Source organism: Narcine bancroftii, chromosome 14, assembly GCF_036971445.1.
Source record: "Narcine bancroftii isolate sNarBan1 chromosome 14, sNarBan1.hap1, whole genome shotgun sequence".
In the NCBI taxonomy this organism is placed as follows: domain Eukaryota; kingdom Metazoa; phylum Chordata; class Chondrichthyes; order Torpediniformes; family Narcinidae; genus Narcine; species Narcine bancroftii.
Window position 1 is genome coordinate 62,639,362 of NC_091482.1, and position 14,555 is coordinate 62,653,916.

Below are 14,555 nucleotides of genomic sequence, written 5' to 3' on the forward strand. Positions count from 1 at the left end.
GATACAAATTTCAGTTAAATAAATACCCCACACTACTAGAAAAGCTTTTACACAATAGCAGCTCTGTGTAATGAGTCAATTAGCATTGATTTAATGAGTTGGAAACCATTAACCATCTGCAGGTCTCCAGCTAAAATAAAATCACAATTTGAAGAATTCAGAATAAAATTTTCTTCAGTAAGTACCAGATTTCTCCTCCAATCTTAGCAAGGTGTCAATTATTGACCATTCATGCATCTTCCACTTTCAGTGTTTCAACTCTGATAGTGAGAGGATTAGAACAGGGAGAACATGGCAGTAATTCTGTATTTGCGTCTTTTTGACTATGTTATCTGCATTTCTATCTTTAAAATGCATCTCTCAGAAATGGACTTTATTTTTGTCTGAGCTGCTGCCACACAATTCCTCCGCGAGCTCCTCACTGAAGGTGCATTGTGTATTTTTGAACTTTACCTGTGAGATGAGGGAGATTTCACAGTGTGTGCGGAGGAGCAACATTGATTCTCTACAAAGTGAACAAATTTAACCATCTCTTTCTCTTCATCAGACACATAATCCTGGAGGCTTTCCACCTGTAAAGGAGAGGAATTCATAAGAAAATAAAACCACAACCATCTTCATGCTCTATGGTTAAATGAGATGTTTAGAAATTGCTCTCTAAGAATAAATCAGAGACCCTACCAGGAAATCTCGAAGATCTCCATCAGCCGTGTAGCAGCATATACGATGCAAGTCTTTGTTCACATCAAATCCCTAAAATTGAAAAGGGACAGAGGTACCATTGTTAAAACCACATCAAATCAATCCCAAAGTACTTCTTACACCCCTCCAACCAACATTTTCCAATGATTGTAAAACCTCCAGCTCACAGATCACATATGGAACAAATTAGGAAAAGTAGTCTCAATTTTAATTTTCAGTTTAGAGATACAGCATGTAATACATGTATTCCCAAATACACCCATGTAACCAATTAACCTACTGACCCTGTACATCTTTGGAACATGGGACTAAACCGGAGCACCAGGAGGAAATCCATCCAGTGACAGGGAGAAGGTACAAACTCCTTACAGAGAGTGGCAGATTCGAACCCATGTCGCTGGCACTGTAATAACATTGTGCTAACCGCTACACTAACTGTGCCACCTTCTGTGTCTATGAAGAAACACTCATGCTGAGAACTCAGCAACTCCCTGTGATGACCTTCGGAGAAACGATAACTCAGTCTGACAGCACTCATCTCAGATGGTATCTATAAAGTCTTTCAGTGTACAATCACCTGCTTCATTTGACCAAAGATCAATAGGTAATCTAGAGACGATGAAAAGTACATTTCAAATTAAAGTTCAGAGATGGCAAAATAGAAAAGGAATGTCCATTTGGCACCTCATGCCTGCTCGACCATTCAATGTTCAGAAGACTGAGGAAGTTCAACACATCTCCATGACTCTCACTGATTTTACCGACGTTCTCTCACTGACATCACATCTTGGCACAGGAACGGCTCTGACCAAGACCACATGTAACTGCAGAGAGCTGTGAACACAACTCAGAACACTGCACAAACCTCACTTCCACTGACTCAGTCTATACTTCCCAGTGCCTTTGGGAAGCTGTCAACATATTAAAGGACCCATCGTACCCAAGCCACACTCTCTCCTCTCACCTTCATGGGGCAGAAGATATACGAGCTTGAAAACACAACCCTCCAGACTCATAGTAACGTAGGAGTTTAATAACTGGGTTGGCATCCAAAGTTCAGGGTCATTAATCCAAAGACATGACATCTGAGGAATTTACTTTTCAATTAATTAAAAATAAAATCTCAGTCATGGGTACCCTAAAATCTTTGTCATCAAAAACTCATCTATTTCACTAATGTCTTCTGGAAAGAGATCTGCCATCCTTCCAGAAATTGGTCTAATGTGGCTCCAGATCCACCAAACCCCTCCTTTGTTAAAGACAAATAGGAATGGAAAATAAATGCCACCACTGCTCAGCTTCGTCCCCATTTCCAGAACAAAGAAACAAACAAGGGAGATCCGAAAAAGTGTCAAATCCAAAGAAGGACCTTACAAATTAGCCAAAAAGAATAATATCCCTGATGTCTGGGAGAAATTCAGAATTCTGCAGAGGAGGACAAAAGGATTAATTAGGAAAGGTAAAAGGGATTATGAGAGGAAGATGGCAGGGAACATAAAAAATGACTGTAAAAGCTTTTATAGATATGTTAAGAGAAAGAGGTGAGTTAAGACAAATGTGGGTCCATTGCGGACAGAAACGGGTGAGTTGATCAAGGGGAACAAGGGTAAGGCAGACTGTTTGAATGACTAGTTTAGTTCTGTCTTCACCAAGGAAGACATAACTAATCTACAGGAAATTATTGAGGATCAGGGACCTATTGTGACCGAGGGACTAAAGGAAATAATTGTAAGTTGAGAAGTTGTATTAGTTAAATTGCAGGGATTAAAGGCGGATAAATCCCTGGGGCCGGATAGTCTGCATCCGAGAGTGCTGAAGGAAGTAGCCCAGGAAATAGTGGATGCGTTGGTGATAATCCTTCAAACCTCTTTGGATACTGGATTAATTCCTGAGGATTGGAGGGTGGCCAATGTAACCCCACTCTTTAAGAAGGGAGGGAGAGAGAAAAATCGGGAAACTACAGACCAGTTAGCCTAACATCGGTAGTAGGGAAGGTGCTAGAATTAAAGATGCAATTGCAGTACATTTGAAAGTAGTGGTATCATTGCACAGAGTCAGCATGGTTTTGTGAAGTGGAAATCATGTCTGACAAATCTAAGAGTTTTTTGAGATGGATAGGGGAGAACCAGTGGATGTGGATATCTGGACTTTTAAGGCGTTTGATAAGGTTCCACACAAAAGACTAGCGTATAAACTTAAAGAGCACGATATAGGAGGTATGGTATTAAGGTGGATAGAGTATTGGTTGAGGGACAGGAAGCAAAGAGTAGGAATAAATGGGTTCTTTTCAGAATGGCAGCCAGTGACTAGTGGGGTACCGCAGGGCTCAGTGCTGGGGCCGCAGTTGTTTACGATATATATCAACAACTTAGATGTGGGGGATAGCAGTATCTTGAAATTTGCAGATGATACGAAGTTGGGTGGCAGGGTAAGATGTGTGGATGATGCTAGGAGAGTGCAGGGTGATTTGGACAAGTTAGGCAAGTGGGCCAGGACATGGCAGATGGAGTATAATGTGGATAAATGCGAGGTTATCCACTTTGGAGATAAGAATAAGAAAGAGGATTATTATTTAAATGGTATCTGTTTAGGAAAAGGGGAGATGCAGCGAGACTTGGGTGTTGCTGTGCATCAGTCGTTGAAAGTGGGCATGTAGGTGCGGCAGGTGGTGAGGAGGGCGAATGGTATGTTAGCGTTCATAACAAGAGGATTTGAGTCCAGGAGTAGGGAGATCCAACTGCAGCTGTACAGGGCCTTGGTGAGACCACACCTGGAGCACTGTGTGCAATTTTGGTCGTGTTGGAGGGGGTGCAGAGGAGGTTCACTAGGCTGATACGGGGATAGAGGGACTCGCATATGAAGAAAGGTTGGATAGACTAGGCTTGTATTCTCTGGAATTTAGAAGATTGAGGGGGGATCTTATAGAAACAAAATTCTTAAGGGTTTAGACGCAGGAAGGTTGTTTCCAATGCTGGGAAAAACCAGAACCAGGGGCCAGAGTTTAAGGATAAGGGGGAAGTTTTTTTGGACTGAAATGAGGAAAAATTTCTTCTCTCAGAGTGGTAACTGTGTGGAATTCTTTGCCACAGGAAATAGTTGAGGCTGGTTCCCTGTCAATATTTAAGTGTAGGTTAGATTTGGCCCCTTGTGACCAAGGGGATTAGTGGGTATGGGGAGAAGGCAGGAACCGGGTACTGATCAGCCACGATCGTAATGAATGGCGGTGTAGGCTTGAAGGGCCAAATGGCCTCCTCCTGCACCTATTCTCTATGTTTCTATTTTAAAAAGTTTTAAAAGATTTAATTAAAAGGCAGACAAAGCATCTTAATTGACTATCAAAGTCTTGCAAATCAAAACTTAAAAATTGGCCGACATAAGTTTCTTGACTACACCTATCAGGGAAATATTAAATCATCCAGTGAATTCAACAATATTTATGCCCATTAATTTTTTTTGTGTGAATACATTTTGCAGCAGAATACGATAAATTGTTTCTTTTATTCCCTGTATGGGCTGAAATTACCATGTTCTTCAGAAGTTTCTTGGCTTCCTGCAAGTCTTTTTTTAAGAGACGATCATAAGTTAGGGTTAAACCAGCTCGCACAAGTTTATTCAGATTCTGTGGAGCTTTGCCTTGTGCTTGGAAATATCCCTGAGCTCGGGGAATCTGATTATTCAGAATAGCATCACGAATAATTTCCTGCAAAAGGCCAAAGGAAAATACAAATTTAAATAAATATCATGTAGCAATCACTAGGCATTCACATCATAATTTAACACACATGAACAGATGTAAAAATAAATGAATTAATTCTGAGAAATACAAGCTTTGAAATCACCATTCAGATTTAATTTGTGTGCAACAGACATTTAAGACCAGGAGCAGGAGTCAGCCACATGTTCCCACAAGCCTGTTCACAATCAACAAGATCACAGTTGACCCGATCATACCCTCAGTTCCAATTTCCTGCCTGTCTCTGTGAAAGGAGACAGGGGGAAAAGAGAGAGAGACTGAGCTGGGGAAAAGGTTATGGGGGATTGAAAGGTGGGAGGGGGTGGGTGGGGGGGTTGCAGTATATGTTAATGCCATATGGTTGGAAGGTGCCCAGACAGAAGATGAGCTGTTGTTCTTCCAATTTGTGGGTGCTCTCAATCTGGCAGTGCATGAGTCCATGGACAGACATGTTAGTAAGAGAATGGGACAGGGAATTGAAATGGGAGGCCACAGGGAGATTTATGCTATTGCGGTGGACAAAGCTGAGGTGCTCAACGAAGTGATCTCCCAGTCATTGCCCACTCTTACCGAAGTAGAGAAGACTGCAACGGGAGCACCAGATGCAGTAGATGGCCCCTGATCCCACCACCAGAAATGTGTTTTCCCCCTCCTCCTCTCCATCTTCCACAGGGACTGTTCCCTTCGTGACTCCCTTGGCCATTCCTCCTGCCCCCTTGGCACCTACCTCTGTGACCGCAGGAGATGCTCCACTTATGCCCTCACCTCCTCCCTCACTGCCAATTCAGGGCCATCCTTCCAAGTGAAGTAGCACTTAACTCGTGAATCTGCAGGAGTCATCCACTGCATCCAGTACTCCTGCTGTGGACTCCTTTACATTGGAGAGACTGGGCGCACACTGGGAGATTGCGCACCTCCTCAGCTCTGTTCCCTGCAATAGCGTAGATCTCCCGATGGTCACTCATTTCAATTCCCCATCCAGTGTGAATACTGTTGTATTGCTCTGTGTAATAGTTCATGAAGATCGACTCTCCTATGCTCTTATCCATCACAGCATTAAATATATTCAACGGCTCTTTCTCCACAGTTCACTGAGATAGAGAAGAATTCCACTTCAAGTGATCCTGACAAATACTTTGTACTTCTGGCTGCTTTTATGAGGTGAAACATCTTCTCTACAATTACCCTATCAATCTTCTGGAAATTTCAGGCTTCGATGAGCTCCAATTCTTTTAACTGAATTGAGTAAAGGCCCAAACTGTTTGGTTTATGCTCAACAATACTGAACAGATTATAAAGGATATTAAAGGGCTATGGGGTGTGTGCAAGAAAGTGACAGTTGCAGTCTCCTCTACTTCGGTAAGAGTGGACAATGACTGGGAGATCACTTCGTTGAGCACCTCGGCTTTGTCCACTGCAATAGCATAGATCTCCCTGTGGCTTCCCATTTCAATTCCCTGTCCCATTCTCTTACTAACATGTCTGTCCATGGTCTCATGCACTGCCAGATTGAGAGCACCCACAAATTGGAAGAACAACACCTCATCTTCCGTCTGAGCACCTTCTAGCCATATGGCATTAACATATATTTCAACCCACCCTTCCCCACCTTTCGATCCCCCATAACCTTTTCCCCAGCTCAGTCTCTCTCTCTCTCTCTTCCCCCTGTCTCCTTTCACGGAGCCAAAATTAATTCTCACCTTTCCTCTTATCATATCCACTTAACACCTTTTGTCTGTGGGTCTGGACTCCCCCCCTCCTATTTCTCCCCTTTTCTTTCCCCAGCCTTTAATTTAAGTTGCCTGCCTGCTTCTTGCTTATACCTTGAAGAAGGGTTCAAGCCTGAAATGCCGGTAATATATCTTTACTTCCTATGGCTGCTGCGAGACTGGCTGAGTTCCTCCAGCATTTTTATGTTTTGAATAGATACTTTGCCAGGGTAAGTTGAGAACAGGAGAAAGATTATGCAGAACATCACTGTGTACTTGATGGATTGCAACATCGACCTCCAATTTCTGTTAGGCCCCTTTTTTCTATCAGTTTCCTTTCTTCCAGCCTACACCTTTCACTCTCCACTCAGAGAACTACCCTCTCTCCCTATCACTCCCTGGCTTTTTACCCTTCTGCCCTCTCCCACATATCCACCTGTTAGTCTGTGCTCCTCTCCCTGCCCCTTCCTCCATCTTCTCACCATTTTATTCAGGTGCCAGAGTGCTTTTTGTTCATTCCTCGACAAAGGCCTCAGGCCTGAAACATTCGTTATATATTTGTGGTGCAATTTCGGTCAACTAACTGCAGGAAGGATATCAATAAGATTGAAAGAGTGCAGAGAAGATTTATTAGGATGTTGCCCAGACTTCAGGAACTGAGTTATATAGTTAAATAGGTTAGGACTTTATTCCCTGGAACATAGAAAAATGAGGGGAGATTTGATGGAGGTATTTAAAATTATGAGGGGGACAGACAGAGTAAATGTAGATAGGCTTTTTCCACCGAGATACAAACCAGAGGATATGGGTTAAGAATGAAAGGGGAAAAGTTGAAGGGGTACATGAGGGGGAAACTTCTTCACAAGGTGGTGGGGGTATGGAACGAGCTGCCAGCTGAGGTGGTGAATGTGGGTTCAATTTTAACATTTAAGAGGAATTTGAACAGGCACATGGATGGGAGCAGTATGGAGGACTAGGGAGTGGGTGCAGGTCAGTGGGACTAGGTAAAAAAAATGTTTTAGCACAGAACTAGAAGTGCCGAAAAGACCTGTCATGTTCTGTATTTCTATCCTTTTGCTTCCTCCAGATGCTGTGTGACCTGCTGAGTTACTCCAGCATGTTTATGTATTGCTCTGCTATACTGCAAGGCTTGTTTAAGTGCTGTACACTCGTTACCTAGCTTTAACATACATCACAAATTAATCAACCACCAATCTAAGTACTTACATTTGTATTTAGACTCTTCCACTTTCCATATACCTGATGTACATCTGGTAATGTATTTTCTTCATCCTCACAGCCATCGGTGACCCTCTCCTTTGCTGTCGAATGAGGATACTTGTTCATAAATGTACGAAGCTTAATGATGTAACCAGTGAGATTATCCACACATTTTTGCTTGTACTCGTCCAACTCTGAGGATGCACAAAGGACATTATTTTATAATAAATATCAAGGACAAGTGAATCCAAAAGCAACACCATGCCAACTTGAGTCTTGCTGTTCCTTAATGCGAAGAAATCCTCAAATTCCCAGGACAACCCTGTCATGGGAAAATCTTCACAGCATGAATCTCTGCAGCTCACTCAATCCCTGCTCAATCAAAGTTGGGCTGGGTCCTTAATATTGACATTCCAACAAAAGCCATAATTTATGGTTTATTAATAATGTCACTTTCCAGGAAAAACAAAAAAAATGACTGTTAAAAAAAACTGTTATTATATATTTTAAACTGAAAGGTTCATTTAATACATATTACACACTAAATATCACTGAAATACTTAATTATATACATGTAATTATTATTTAATTTTACATCATAAATGTGGCCTATTTGTTACACTATTCAGGAAATAATAAAATCAAATTGTTTACCTTAGAAAAGTGGAAGGAATGCTGTATATTAGGGATAAAAGTAGATAATCAGGTTTAAATAGAACGCACATTGGATCAGAAATGGAGATTATGTAGTTTGGGTGGAGAAAGAGGCTGGAACTCCATTGTCTCAGTGGTAAGGGACGGAGTTGAAACCCACTCTGCTAAGTGTTACAAAGGGATTGTTGGTGGACTGTGAAAATAATGAGCATTTTCATTAGTTGTGGCTTGTTGTACTGTTCCAATAAATGAGGTTAAAGAAGTAAGCATTTCATGGGCAAATATTTATAAATGGTGGCTCATTAACTGAACTCTACAAGAAATTATCATGTTTACAGTGAAGGGAAATGCATTGGATGCTGATATGATCCAGAATCTTTTCTTAGCATGTATAAAACATGTATATTACATGAAATTGCAATTTGTCTTTTTCTTACAATCAGAAAGAGAGAAGCAAAAGAGAGGTGCCCTCCAGAGTCACTGAGTGTTTGTGAATTTGCCTCCAGCGCTCCCTTAGCCTCTGCAGCCACAGAGACTTCAGTCCAAACCTTCAGCAACCTGAGCTCCAGATCCAAACCTCCAACACGATCAGCACCTGAGGCCCCTTGGGAGCCTCACTCTCCCACCCCCACCTTGGCACCCTCTCACATCCTGGTTTCGATACCCAGTACCCCTTCAGCAGTCTGCAACTTGGTGTGAGTCTATCGACTGCAAGTCGCCAGCAGCCCATAGCCTGCATGGTTCCTCGCCTCAAGTCGCTGACAGCCAGCTGTCTGTGTGTTCTTCAGCCTCATGATACCTCTGGTCCTCTGTCCTGGTCACTGTTCAATAGGGTTGTTGCCTTTGCTTCTCCTTCTCAAACAGGCAGTGTTCTTCCCATTACTGGGTGCCCCACACCAGTCCTCTGCTTCCCCAGAGTCTGTAACCTCTTGTGGCCGCTGCCAGCTCAGGCCCAGACATTGCAATCACAGGATTTACAATAAAACACAGTCTGTTGATTTACCAAGGCCATTTAAAGCCTGTACAGAGCCATCAGTAGTTGGACTGGATGATAGGACCCTGTGGGGAAGCACTCTGCCTCCATGGCTGCTGCCTGATCCACTGAGTTTCTCCAACTGCTCACCTTTCACTGTGCTCAACGAAATGATCTTCCAGTCATTGCCCACTCTTTCCGAAGTAGAGGAGAGCACCAGATGCAGTAGATGGCCCCTGATCCCACCACCAGAAATGTGTTTTCTCCCTCCTCCTCTCCATCTTCCACAGGGACTGTTCCCTTCGTGACTTCCTTGGCCATTCCTCCTGCCCCCTTGGCACCTACCTCTGTGACCGCAGGAGATGCTCCACTTATGCCCTCACCTCCTCCCTCACTGCCAATTCAGTTACTTACTAATTTTTTTTTTTTAAGTTATTCCTTGCTGTTTTAAGAAAACATATTCTATATTGCCAGAAAACAATTAGGGGGCTATTATAGTGCCAGTGACCTGGGTTCGAATCCAGCGCTGTCTGTAAGGAGTTTTCAAGTTCTCCCCATGGGTTTCCCCTCCCCCAACCCTTCAAAATAAACACGTGTTATAGGTTAATTGAGGTATGTGGGTGGCATGGACTCGTGGGCCAGAAGGTCCTCTTTCCATGATGCTTGACTAAGTTTTTTAAAAATAAAATTTTTAATTTGAATGGTTCTATTTTCCAAAAATGCCTTTGAATAAGTTACCCACTGTAATTACAATGAAATCCTGATTGATAATACTGCTCTGAAGTAGAATACTCTGGGGTCAATTAATTGCATTAAAATAAGTTATTAAGTTTCAAAACAATGTTAAGCTTTAATGAGGTTTTGTTTTTAAATCCCATGAAACTGAAGCTATTTATTGAAAAATGTAGATCCGTATCTAATTCATTTAGGAATCAACCATGTCATAAATTACAAGCTTTGGTAGCAAATCAGTTTTTTTTTTTAAAAATAAGTAGGTTTTCAAACTATTCCATATAATCCACACACAGATAGAAACATAGAAGATAGGAGCAGGAGTAGGTCATTCGACCCTTCGAGCCTGCTCCGCCATTCAACGAGATCATGGCTGATCTTAAAGTTCAGTACCCCGTCCCCAATCAAGGCATCTCACCTCCTGGCTGCATTAGAAGCACCTGAATTTGTTTGTTGAGAAAAGTCAATGTCAGGTTCAGAAGTTGCTGAGAAAAATGTTTGCTCTGAGCTTCAGAATGGTGTTCCTTGATCGCTGAACTCAGCAAGTCTAAAGCTGGCTTCATTTCCTCAACATCTGCAGAAGGCAAAGACAAGGTGACTGAAACAATGACAGAAATTGCAAGGCAGAGAGAGAACGTTGAACATGCATTTCTCAGTGTCAATGTTTCAATTCGTGTTTCAGACCCTGCATCAGAGCTGGCCAAGAAAGAAAATGAGTGTGCTTTATGTTGCAGAGAGGGGGGGTGAGATGGAGGAGAACAAAGGAACAAGTGTGATGGTGTGACAAGGTTGCCCAGTGACACTGTTTCCGAGTCATTGGACCAACAGATGAATGAGGGCTATTGAGGAATGTTAAAAAGCTACGTGAGGAAGAACACAGAAATCTAAATGAGGGAATGCTGGAAATCACTTGCAGATCAAACAATATCTGTGGGCATAGAAAACTGAGTTAGAGGCCAATTGTGTGAAATTGCCAAATTAAATATTGATTCCTGATGCCTTGACAGATGACAAGGTATTCTGTGAACTTATCCTGCCTCCCATTAGAAAAGCAAAGGAGGACAAAAGAGGTCAGAGTGGTCATGGAGGAGAACCGGTACAAATGGAAGCTCAGTCATCTCTTTTCACCCAATTGGTTTTTGGCTTCTCAATGTCAAGACCACTGCTTTGTAAGCTCATAATTCAAAGCTGTTAGGTTTTTCATCTTAACCCTGAAAAATGCAGGTCAAAGATTGATTGCGTTTATTTTGTGATCCATTCAAATAAGTACAAATTGCAGCATCTTCTTTTGGAAAAGTAGGTTGGAATAGATTGGGAAAAGGGAAAAAATAAAATATGGTCTATCCTGCTTTCTCCTGGCACCTGCACAGTGCAAAGATGTTGCCAGAATGCAGTTAACCACAGAAAACCTGATGTTTCCTCCTGTCTCTAAAGAACAGGGAGCCCTCTTGATTCACTCCATTTCCACCACCTAAAATGACAGAAGGAGAAGAAGACGAAATGAACTGACCCAGTGTGTAAAAGTAGATGACACAAATTTCTTGTTTATTTTCATTGTGTGACGACATTGTTTAATGGGTTTAATGTATTGTCTATGTTGAATATTTAGTGGGTAGGGAGGGGGGTGGGAAGGAGGGAGGGAAGGGGGGGGGGAAATGGGAGAAAATGTCACTGTGTATATTCAAGAGGGAAATGTGTATATTTTGGTTAATATGGTTCATCGTGTGAAAAATTTTTAAAATTTTTTAAAAAGGCAGGCACAACTGCAATGTTTAAAAGAACTACAGGCACTGCCTCATTTTCGTTCTAACTTATATCGATATTTGCACCTGCAATGTTCCTGCAAAACAGCTAATTTTGTGGCAATAAATTCTGATTCTGACATGTGGACAGCCTCATTGATTGGAATGTCTTTGAGAGATATTGGCCATGTACAGGCAACTGGAAATATCATTGGTAGACAACTTGGCCAGCATGGACAAGTGGGGATGAAGGGCCTGTTACTGTGCTGTAGGACTGCACGACTTTAAATGGATTCTTTTTTTGAATGTTGTGACATGTATTAAACATCCAGTAAATACTCCACCGACTCACAATGAAGAGATTACATTTTATTACAAGTTACTTACTTTTGAATTGTGCTTTAGATGTCAGTACAGCTCCAGGATTTTCTTGCTTTAAAAATACAACTGGGGCAGAAAATAGATTTTCTTTGCTCTTCAAGTAAAAATCCACTGTGTCCAGCTGCCTGTTCTCAATTCCAGCCTTAGGATATGAAAGTGCAACCAATTATTTCTTTGCCTCTAACAAGCTGTTAATCATCACTCATTAATCACAGGCTGGCACCTCCTGATGGGCCTCTCATCAAACAAGGTCACTGGGTTTCATCTGATAGATGATACCCATAACCGAACCCTTGCACCTCTTTCCCTTGTCATCAATTATATAGCTCGACTTTATTGATATTGCTTCAAATTTCCACACTTGTTCCACAGAGGTACTAACAACAACCTCACACTCAATGTCACCAAACCCAAGGATCGGATTGTGGGCTTCAGGAGGGGAAAACCAGAGGTGTATGATCCAGTGATCATGGGGGGGGGGGGGGGGGGTGAGGGAAAGATGGTAAGTAAACTTAAATTCCTGGGAGTCACTTTTTTGGAGGACCTTTCCTGGACTGAACACACTTATGTCATCATGAAGAGAGCATGTCAGTGCCTCTACTTTGGCGGGGGCTTGGTATGACCCCGAAAACCTCAACAGACTTTCACAGATGTGTAGTGGAAAGTGTGTTGAGTGGCTGCATCACGGCCTGGTAGGGGGCATCAATATCTTTGAGTGGAAAGCTCTGTAAAAGGTAGTGGACACAGCCCAGTACATCGCAGGTAAAACTCTCCCCACCATCAAGAAAATCTACAGGGAATGTTGCTGTCGGAGAGCAGCAGCAATTATCACCACCCAAGACATGCTCTGATCTCACTGCTGCCATCAGGAAAAAGGTATAAATGTCACAAGACTCGCACCACCAGGTTCAGGAACAGCTGCTCCCCTCCACCATCAGACTCCTCAACGACTCAATCAGAGACTCATTTAAAGACTCTTATTTTGCACATTATTTATTCATTACTGAGTATTTTTTTCTGTATTGCAAAGTTTGTTTAAAATTCATTCTTTGTTTACATTTCTCTCTTTTGTTTATGTATCTTATCTGGAGTGGGTTTTTTTTTGCATTAACGATAAGTAGAAATTCTGCCTGGCCCATAGAAAAAAGAATCTCAATATTGTATGTGATGGCGTGTATGTACTCTGATAATAAATCTAAACTTTAAACTTTGGTTATCCCTTAACTTTTACTCAATACAAAACATCCTTCCTCTGTTAAAAATAAAGAATGGCAGTGTTTCGTGCGTCAATTTTTTCTTTCCCATACGTTCTTGGTTAAGAACTTCCTGATCTCCTTCAAATGTACATTTTTTCTTCAATACATTTTATTTATAGATTTAAATATCTTGGGTTTAGCATTCATTTCCTGTTCTTCAGTTTCCATCCGAGAAATAAATATGGCAGCCCTATTCAGCACTCCTGCAATCACCTGGACAGATGACATATCCCTTGGGCTTATCCCCTCTTCTGAGCCCAGTCAAGCACAGAAACACATTCCTCTGCACTCTTCCACTTACTGATGAAAATTCAGGATCCCATAAGACTTCATATTTTTATTTAAACAATAAGTGGTCAGTTATATTTTAATGGTAATTAAAACAAGCTCCCTGGCAGGTGGTCTCACTGAAACAGAATCTGTGTTCTTGAGTGAAGTCTTCCTGCAACCATATAGCGCCTTGGTGAGATGCCACATGGTGCATTTTATACATTTTGGTCTTCTCGTCTGAAAGAAAGGATGGATTTGTTTTATAGGGAATTTTATAGGGTGAGTTGGTTTGTGATAGAAGGAGAGATTGAATTAACTAGGGCTGTGGAGTTTAAATGAAATTCAGAAAATTCTCACAGGGCTCAATAGGGTGAATGCAGGAATATGTTACCCCTGGCTAAGTAGTCTAAAATTAGGGGGCACAGACTCAAAACTTGTGGTTCAGATAAGGAAAAAATTCTTAGTGGAAAGCCTGGTGAATCATTGGAATTGTTTACCCTGGAGATTTGGATGTTGTATCTATTCAAACAGAAATCAGACTTTCTGGATATTAAGGAAATCAAAGCTTATGGTGATAATGCCAAGAACAAGGCATTGAGTTTGAAGATGGGCCATGATTTTAATGTGTGGCAGAGAAGTCTCCATGCCAAAGGGCCTGTTCCTGGTTTTGTTCTTAAACTAACCTTCCAAAGGGTTTAAAATACCTTAGCTCCTGTCTGAAATGTCTCTTTCAAGTTGGTCCCTGAATAATGATCATTTGTCCTTTCCTAATCTCCCACAAATATTGATTGGCTTGCCCGATATATTGGGGTCAAACTCCCTCAATCTCCTTTGCCCCCCCCACCCACTTTTTTTAAATAAGATGACAATTATAGTTGTTGAACTCCACCTTCTCTAATCTTTAAGCAGTGGAAACAATTGAGAAGGACATTCCATCACACATTCATAGCTCTGTTGGCAGTGTAGGAAGTATAAATGTCCACAGGCCAGGTTCTGAGTTTTCAAACTGGGATTGCAAGATTATTTTACAATCAAGACTTGCAAATTTAAAACAGATGAGGAGGAACTGCCTCTCCCCGAGAGCAGGGAATGGAGAAGTAGCGGCCGCCTCTACTTTTGCATATTGGGGGAATTAAGGATTATGGGGAAAAGGTGGTAGGTAGAGCTGAGTCTACGGCCAGA

The 14,555-nt window shown here is 41.8% G+C and overlaps 1 protein-coding gene across 4 annotated transcripts in view; it reads right to left on the reverse strand.

Annotated features, from left to right (window-relative positions):
- The window catches only part of spg11 (SPG11 vesicle trafficking associated, spatacsin), a 127,965-nt gene that overhangs the window by 94,782 nt on the left and 18,628 nt on the right, over positions 1-14,555 (reverse strand). For all 4 annotated transcript variants that reach the window (XR_011348460.1, XM_069910158.1, XM_069910160.1 and 1 more), the window contains exons 8-13: positions 11,854-11,989; positions 10,143-10,298; positions 7,372-7,559; positions 4,226-4,402; positions 682-753; positions 454-572 (exon numbers count right to left, since the gene is read on the reverse strand). Coding sequence is in view for 3 of the 4 variants with exons in the window: in XM_069910158.1 (XP_069766259.1) it covers positions 454-572; positions 682-753; positions 4,226-4,402; positions 7,372-7,559; positions 10,143-10,298; positions 11,854-11,989 (848 nt within the window). In the remaining variant the exon portion in view is untranslated. The remainder of the gene's footprint in view (positions 1-453; positions 573-681; positions 754-4,225; positions 4,403-7,371; positions 7,560-10,142; positions 10,299-11,853; positions 11,990-14,555) is intronic.